General features: G+C 58.5%; 1 protein-coding gene across 2 annotated transcripts in view; it reads left to right on the top strand.

Moving 5' to 3' along the window:
* The first annotated feature begins 6,243 nt into the window (after positions 1-6,243).
* Positions 6,244-8,778, top strand: part of WWC1 (WW and C2 domain containing 1) — a 119,203-nt gene continuing 116,668 nt past the window's right edge. For both annotated transcript variants that reach the window (XM_045823060.1, XM_045823052.1), the window contains exon 1: positions 6,244-6,370. In XM_045823060.1, the coding sequence (XP_045679016.1) occupies positions 6,252-6,370 (119 nt within the window). In that variant the 5' untranslated portion in view covers positions 6,244-6,251. The remainder of the gene's footprint in view (positions 6,371-8,778) is intronic.

Raw genomic sequence — 8,778 nt, 5'->3', positions numbered from 1 at the left:
CACCCTTCTTCTTGTCGACCACGCGTGCCACCGTCCACTCACTGGTCAGCTTGGATGTTGCGCATCTTCCCTACTCACCTGTGAGCCCCAAGGACACAGAAACCACCTGGTGGCCCCGAGTGTGTGTGTGCCCCGTTGTCTGGTGCACAGGCTGACAGACACAAGTCTGTGTGTGTGTGTGTGTGTGTGTGTGCGTGTGTCTCTTAGATTTTATTTATTTACTTTTAGAGAGGGGAGGAGGGAGGGAGAGAGGGAGCCGAACAAACATCGACGTGAGAGAGAGACGTTGAAAGGCTGTCTCTTGCACGCACCCCGACCGGAGAATGAACCCTAACCCGGGCACGTGCCCTGACCAGGACTCCAACCGGTGACCTCTCACCCTGTGGGACGATGCCCAGCCGACTGAGCTGCTGAGTCTTGCTGGAAAGAAAGAGAGAGAGAAAGAGGGAGAGGGGGAGAGAAAGAGAAAGAAGGAGAGAGAGAGAGGGAAGGAGGAAGAGAGAGAGAGGAAGGGAAGGAAGGAAGGAAGGAAGGAAGGAAGGGAGGAAGGAAGGGAGGGCTGAGAAGGGGAGGGACCCACCTGTGAAAGGACTCTGTTTCAGGAGCTGAGCTAGCCTGATACGTATGTACATCGTCTCATTTGTTCTCAGTGCACAGTGAGGCGGGCGTTCTTGCTCCATTTGACAGGCGGGCAAGCCGAGGCTCCAAGAGGTGCAGCCTCACGCCCAGAGCCACACGTCCACCCAGACGCAGAGCCACGTTCCGCACAGGGAGTTTCCCTTCCGTCTGTGCCCTTCCCACTCCTCCGCCCGGCCCTGCTCTGTGGAGGCAACTTCTCTCGGGGCCTAAGCCCCAGCCTCTCCTGCAGTATCTCGTCCAACTCTCTCAGGAAATTCTTAGAATGAGGTGTCAAACCGGGGCTAGTGGACAGGTAAAGAGCGTTTCGCTGCGCCCGCCCGTTTCTAAGCAGTTGGGCTGGAGTTGCATTGAAGTGCCTGGGTACCATGGCGATGCGAGCTTTATACAGCTCTATAAATACCCGGGGGAGGCTTCTCTCAGCCAGCCTGCTGGTAACTGCATCCACCCCCGCTCCCACCAGGGCTCCTCTTCAGCGGCTGGGCTGGAGTGGGGGAGGCCGGGCAGGAACTCCCTCCCCCCTCCCCCCTCCCCCCTGGCACTGTCTTGCTCCTCTCCACGCCCCCGCCCTGCAAACTGCGATTTCATCTCCTCCCAATTCATCTCCTCCTCGCTGGCGAAAGACACAACGGCTCCCAGCCCTCAGGCCCCGGAGGACTCTTGGATGGGAGAGTCGAAACCGTCCCTGCCAGCCGGGGAGAAATCCAGTTCACTGAATGAATGATCCAGCAAGGAGAAAGGGGGAGACAGGGAGGCAGGCAGCCCAGGGAGAAGAACACCCCTCCTCCCATGGGGACACCTCAGCCTATGGACCCCCCTGATAGCGGACCCCCAAGTGAGTCCCGTGGCCACACAGGTGAAGGTCAAAGACCAGGTCGATCTACCCTCAGCTCAGAATTCAGAACCCCCACTTCAACCCTTGCCCTCCCTCTGCCCGTGAGCACAACCCTGACCTCAGCCTGCGCCTTCCCGCCTCCGCCCACGGCAGAGAGAGAGAGAGCAGCCATCCGAGTGAAAAGAGTTCAAGCCCAGTCTCCGGGCTGCTCCCCCACCCCTAACCACCAGACCGTCGGTGCGCTGAAGCCCCTCTTCCCTGGCACGTGAGAGCCCACGCCGTCGTGAACTCACAAGTCAGGCCCACCGGGAGCCGAGCTGGGATCTTGGCTCTATCACTTGTGGCGTGACCACGGGAAAGTTGTTTCTCCGAGTCTCAGTTTACGCACCTGTAAAGTGGGACTACGGAGAACCCGAGCGCTGTGACATGAGTCCTAGGCACCCCATCTCCCCACTTGTAAACTAAGCAGGCAATGCGAGGCATTTTCCGACTCATTTTCGGGCACTGGATTAAGCCCTGAGGACCCAGGGGTAGTAAGAAACCATCTTTATTGCCAAAGTTTCTCCCACCCTAATTTTTCCTGGCTTAGGACGTTTTCCTATAGTTGGAAAAGAAACAAAAACAAAAACGGAAACCAGTCCATGAGCTCAATGATGAATTTCAGCGAATGCATGACTAAAGAAAGGGGGTGTTAGGGGCTCGGTTACGTCACTAGGAACGCCACCGCGTGTGAGCTCCAGGGTGTGCGGCCGAGACGGTCCTGGAGTCACGAAAATCCTCAGCCGGAGTTTCCACGGGCTCCGCTTCCTTGAAAAAAAAACTAGAAACTAACAGGAAACTACCGCTGATATATGTGTTCCTTTTTCTTTTCCTTTTTTTTTAAAGCTTCATTTCTTCCCACCACCTTTGTGAAATGTGTTACCCCGAACCCCAGAAATTCCCTGAAACACGTGTGTGTGGGAACTGGCCTTTCTTCTGTGCTGTTGCCGTGGGGGAAAGGACTTCAGTGGGCGTCTTGAAAACAAAAAACAAAAAACAGGACGACCTGTCCCGGGCACAGGTGTCTCCTGTGGGCCACCACCTGGACGGCAAAGCAAACGAAGGAAGGCCTGGCCTGTGGTCACCTCTGCTGTGTCACAGCAACCAGAAACAGCCCCGGGGGAGGGGGGAGCAGGAGCGGCTGGGCTTCTGGCCTTCCCTTCGGATTCCTGCGGCTCAGTCACCTGGAGAGTAACGTCCAGTTCGCTCCATCCTGCGGCTCAGCCGGTTTTACCTTTAATCCCTTTCCCGTTTGTCCTCAGCGTTGAAGAATGCCTGGGGATGATTCACCGCCATCTCCCCGGGGCAGGCAGTCATCTGGTTTACTGCCTCACCCTGCTCCCAGCGTCTGGGAGACAATCTGGCATTCTTGTGCTGGGGGGTGGGGTGAGGGGTGGGGGTGGGGGGAGGTGAGAAGCACTGAGGCTTTCGGGAGGCTTTCTGCTCTGGCCTCGCTCTCCTGCTCCCCTGCTCCCCGGCCCAGGTCTAAAGGTCCCAAGGAATAAGTCACTTGGAAAATGCCAGGGCTTGGGCACCTGGGCTGGAGAGAAAGTTGGATCTGGCCATCTAGAAAGTGTTTTCCCTTCGCCAGTGAGCCAACGGGTGAGAAGGCTTGGATGCCAAACAAGACAAAAACAAAATCAGTAATCAGGGGGACTGCCACGAACAACCACGTACAGTTTTTTTTTTAATTTTATTTCTTTATTTTTAGAGAGAGGGGAAGAGAGGGAGAAAGAGAGGGAGAGAAACATGGATGGGAGAGAGAAACATCCATCCGTTGCCTCTTGGATGCACCCCAACCAGGGACCAAACCCACAACCCAGGCACCTGCCCTGAGCAGGAATCGAACTGGGGATCTTTCACTTTGTGGGACGTTGCCCAACCAACTGAGCCACACCGGTCAGGGCACAATTTTTAAGGAAGGGCATGGCCTTGTGTTTGGGACAGAAAATACTTCATTGGTTCACATTTTATTGGGGTACGCTTGTTGCCAGGTACTGGCATGCTCAGTGTGCCCCTAGGGGTCCTGGGGTCAGAGTGCCAAGCCCCTGTATTTCTCTTCCCCCGTGGCCCCTACAAAGGCCCTGCTGAGTCTGTGTTACTGTGTTTTACAGACCCAAGCCTGAGGCTTCAGCTGAGCAAGTTCCTCACGGTCAAAGGGCTAGAAAATAGGGTGGATTTGGTACCCACACGGACTGATTCCACAGCCTGTGCTTCTCAGCCAACAGATGATGAAGCACGTGTCAACAGGGACAAGTGCTGGTCAGCACCTGTCATATTTCAGGTCCAGAGGCTGCAGGGTGTAGTCAGTCCTAAGGCTTGAAGTGCAACCGTGTATAAGGGAAACCAAGTTTACCACAGGCTCATTGATATAAACAAGGGTTAAGTTCCTACAGAACCAGTGTAACAAAATGACTTTGAGAAACGAGACATGAATTGAGCACCTGCTTTAATTTAAAAAGAGAGAGAGAGAGACCAAGTATTGGTTAATGTTAGAGCCGGAGAGCTCTAGCCAGACAGAACTGGGTCTGCTTATTAGCTCTGTGTCCCCGGCCCTCGAACCTCGGTTGTCTCATCAGTGAAATGGGGGTAGTAAGTGGTACTCCCTACTCCAGAGGCTTGTTGTGAAGACTCAATGAGGTCGCGTGTGTGAAGCACCTGGCACCACATTGGCTTTAGGCCTGAGCTACTGCCCTGATCAATAAGTGGGAGGTTCCTTTATCTCGTGAAGCCTTGGCCCAAACACAGGAAGTGTGGAGGACTATGGGAATCTCCCATGCAACAATGGGAACTCCTACTTTTGGGTGTTGGTGGCCAGCGTGAGGCCCACGTCTCTGGACTTGTGTGTGTGGCATCTACGGAATGAAGGAGGGAAGGAAGGGCAAAGGCGGAGCCCCCAGGCCTGTCCTCAGGGAAGTCATGGACTCGCTGAGGGCGTTTGGGAGCAAGAAACGGCCATGGAGGGTCTTTTCTGTCCCCGAGGGGAGACCACAGACTGGGGACTCCCTCCCTTCCTTGCTCAGCAGACCCCGGCCCACACAGCACAAGATGCTGGCTCCTCAGGGAGGAGATGAGGCTCAGACAGGAGAATAGGTGCCCCAGAGTGCGGGGCCTCCTTCCTCCGGCCCAGCTCCCTGATGTACATCCAGGGCAAGAACAAACACAAAAAGAAACACCCGAATGATTAAACTCACTCAGGAAACACGGACAAACCCATCGATCCACCCGTCCATCACGCTACCTCCCTTTCCGTATTTAGTTACAGAGTTTTAATTTCTCAAGAAACATTGTCTGATTTCTCAATTTCTTCTAATTTTTTTTTCAAGATGAAGTTGTTGCTTTGTTTTCTTTATTCTTTTTTTTTAAAGATTTTATTTATTTATTTTTAGAGAGGGAAGGGAGGGAGAAAGAGAGAGAGAAACATCAATGTGCGGTTGCTGGGGGCCATGGCCTGCAACCCAGGCATGTGCCCTGACTGGGAATCGAAACTGCGACACTCTATTCTTTTTAAAAACCCCTTTTCCCAAGTCTGAGACATCCTCACCTCGAGGCTGCAGAGGAGAGAACAGCCTGTGAAGCTGCCGGCCCCCGGCCTGGGACGGTTCCGTTCTCAACTCAGCTAAGAACAGCAACAGCACTGAAGTGTTCTCCCTGCCACCCTCTGGAAGTCCTCCCGGGGGAGGGGATTCACAGCACTCCCAATTTTCCGGACCCGGACGAGAGCCAGCTACATTTGCAAATACGGGCGGTGGGGGGATGGGTGAAACAACGTGGGGAGAAGAATGGAATAAGAGGGAGACAGATGGTGCCTGTGTTGGGGGAAGGGATAAGAGATCCCGGAAAACTTATGTTCCCCGATTTACAAGCATGTTTCTACTTAACCACTTCTTGCCTGCTCCGGCTTCTACAGAACAGAGAAGCAGGCAGTTGTGAGATGTAAGGCCACCTGCGCCAAGAGCCTGGACACTCGGGGTGGAGAAAGGCAGGACCGTTGGGACGCAGAGGCAGAGCGGCTCTTGCTCAGCCTCCGGGGGTCCAGCCTGGGTCTGGGACCCAGGTAAGGGGAGGTCTCCCTGTGCCCTGACCCCGGGCCGCGTAGGGGCGGGCGGCCGGCGGTTCGGACTGTCCCGCGAGGGGGCGCGTCTCCGGCCCGAGGACCCGCCCTCGCGGCGCTGGGCGTGGGGAGGGGACCTGGAACCCAGGCGCCCGGCGCTCCGCCTCCCGTTTCCGGGGCAGCGCGGTTACCTGCACCGCCTGAGCCGCACCTGGCGGAGGCAGAAGTCGCAAACCGAGCGGGCGCAAAACGGCGGAGCGGAGAGGAGGGACGGCACCCGGCTGAGGGGAGGAAGAGGCGGCGGAGGGCGGCGTGGAGGGCGCAGCGCGCCGCGCGGCGGAGGAAGGCAGGCGGCGGCGGCTGCGCTCGGCTCGCTCTGCCCCGCCGGCCGGGCGCGCACCCGAGCCCGCACCGCGCCGCTGCGGGCGCACATGGCAGCTTGAGAGGCCCGCGGCGGGAGGAACGGGCGGCGCCGGGCCGGGGCCGGGGAGCAGCGGAGCCGCATGGACTGCCGCGCCGCGCCGGCCGGCCCTCACTAGGGCCCCCAATCCGCGGGCGCCACCCCCCCCCCCGATTATGGTGCCTCGGCTGCCGCCCGGGCCGGGTACAGCCGGCCGGAGCCGCTGAGCCGGGGACCCCAGCGGCGGTCGGGAGCTGCATGGGGGAGTGCGGGCTGCACTTGGGAAGATGCCCCGACCGGAGCTGCCCCTGCCGCAGGGCTGGGAGCAGGCGCGCGACTTCGACGGCAAGGTCTACTACATAGACCACACGAGCCGCACCACCAGCTGGATCGACCCGCGGGACAGGTAGGACCCGGGAGCACCCCCACCCCCACTGGCACCCTCTACTGCCCTAGGGGCCACCGGCTGGGACTGGCCAGGAGGGCGGGGGGGGCGGCCGCCCTGCCAGCCTCTAGCGCTCTCTTCGCCCCTCCACTTCCATTCCCCTCCAGGAGCGATGCCGCCGCCCCTGTGGGCTGCCGGGAGGAGGGGACAGCCCGCGAGTTGGCCCAGGCTGCCCCCCTCCGCCATTCCTAGATGGAGGACTTAGGCCCCATCCCGCACCTGCCCCGAGTTTTGACCTCAAGCTGTAGCCCCGCCCCCGCCCCCTTTAGGAACAGAAGTCGGGCGAAGGCGGGGGGACTTCGGAGCCGAGTGATGCTGGGGCTTCCCGGGGAGGCTTTCCCCGGCGTGGGGCGGAGAGCGGGGAGGGGGATGGGGCAGCATCGGTTAGGAGGGGGTGGCAGGGCCTCCGGAGTCTAGGGGAGACTGCTGGGGGAAGGACAGACACCGCGCGCTGGGGAAGGCAGCCCGGAGTGTGGTTTTTGACAGGTGCCTCTGAGGTTCTGAGAAGACACCTGAGCAGGGGGGTGGGGGGCTGGAGGCCGGGGGTGAGGAGGAGCGGGGAGGGCTGGTCTGATCGGGGAGATTGGGTCCCCGGGAACCCACAGCAACTTGGAGGCTGTGAGGATGTAGGTGGAGGTGAGAGGCCTCCCGCCAAGCCCTGCCTGTCGCCCCTTCCTCCTCCCTTTCCCGCTGTGGGTCCCGGCTCCTCAGCGCTGCACCAGCGCGTGGTGACCTTGGTGGCCACCACACCGGCTGTAGCACGGGATTTTTTGCTGAGGCAGGTGGAGTCTGAGATGCCTGGTGTGGCTGTTAGCTTCCAGACTTTCTCTCGGCTTCCACTGCTTGGAATTTCTTTGCACACATGCACCTCCTCCCCATCTATGTCCTGGGTGAGGGGGGAGGTAGGACCACCCTCTGGGGGACCTTCGTTGTCCTCTCCTAACGCAGTCCACAGTCCGTGGTCGAAGCGTCTCAGGAATGTGGAATTTTCACCTGGTCACTGTGACCTTGGGCATTAGGTGCCTGTGAAACAATGGCGGTGAATTTTCTGGACGCTTCATCTTTCTGGGTTGGGGTGGAGGTCCCAGAAGGCCAGGACGGGTGTGTAGCAAGGTGAGGATTAGCAAAGACAAAGTAGCCAAAAAAGCAGAAGGAAGGTAAGGAGAGTTCAGACTCCCAGGAACCCCAGTGAGCACCTGAGTTCATTCACTTGCACACTCACTGGGTTGCTCCACACTCGGAACCCTGCCGGAGGTCTCACGGCGGTTTCCCTGGAAGGGAAATATTTAATGCCAGAGAGTGTTCCCCGGCCAAGCTGCTCGAACCGCCGAGCCTCAGTTTCCCTGTTTGTCAGACGCCTGGTTTGCTCTGAAGGGGGGCCGTAATGAGTGGAGCTGTCAGAACTTGGCGAGGATGCAGAAAACAGAGTCGGGCTCCCGTTTTCAAACAGGATAAAATTCGAGGCCCAGGGGTGTGATTCACTCGTCTCGATGCTGTCGCGTCTCTCACAGTCCAGGCTCTTCACCAGCGCTGAACTTCTAACCTCCAGCCGTGTTGTGACTCACTTTCCTTCCCCGCCCCGCTCAGGGCCAGTCGTGTTGCTGCACCAGGCAGCCCCTCGTTCGCCCCCAGAACAGGCTGGGGCTCCGCTGCCCTCCCCCACCACAGCGTAGGTCCCGGCAGCTGCCTTCCGCAGGTGTGCTGTCAGCTGGGTGGCGGAGGTGGGCATCCACACACCCGGGCGCTGCTGGCTCGCTCCGGGCACACATCTGCGGCCTGACTTCCCCGGGGCTCCGAGCGGCTGATAGAGCGGTAGCAGAGAGCTTCTGAAACGACAGTGATTCTTTGCCCTGGGAAGAGGGCAAGCTGCGTTACTGCCGCGAAAACGTGACTTGGCTGCAGCCTAGCTTCCCAGATTCTAGCCTTGTGTAGACCGCCTCCCCAGTGGCTGGCTGTGTCTACCTGTGCTGTTGCTTAACGTAATGCTCGACTTTAAATCGAGTCCCCGTGAAAAAGTTTAAACCACTTTCACAGGTAGGAAACTAGTTAACATCAATTGCTGTACATAGAAAGGATCCTTGAAAATAGAGTGGAGGAAAAAAACAAGCCACTGCCATCGCAGGCTAGCTTCTGCTGTGGTCTGCCCATGCCCCCCCCCCCCGTCCCCCGTGCACCCCCTCTGCCACAGCAGGCCCTGCCACAGGCCCCTGCAGCCTTTGTTTCAGGCCGATTGGCAAGCACCAGTGAGGAGTTGGAAAACTTACAGGTGTTTAATGGAGCTGCTCACTTCTTCTCATTGGTTTTGTGCCTCCTGGTCGTGCACCTGCACTGGGCATGTGCGAGGCCAAGGGGTTCCGAGTGCAGCCCTG

Source organism: Phyllostomus hastatus, unplaced genomic scaffold (genome assembly GCF_019186645.2).
Source record: "Phyllostomus hastatus isolate PE091 unplaced genomic scaffold, TTU_PhHast_1.1 phas_contig_150, whole genome shotgun sequence".
NCBI lineage: Eukaryota > Metazoa > Chordata > Mammalia > Chiroptera > Phyllostomidae > Phyllostomus > Phyllostomus hastatus.
The sequence above is the reverse complement of the archived record's forward strand: the minus strand, read 5'-3'. Positions and strand labels throughout refer to the sequence as shown.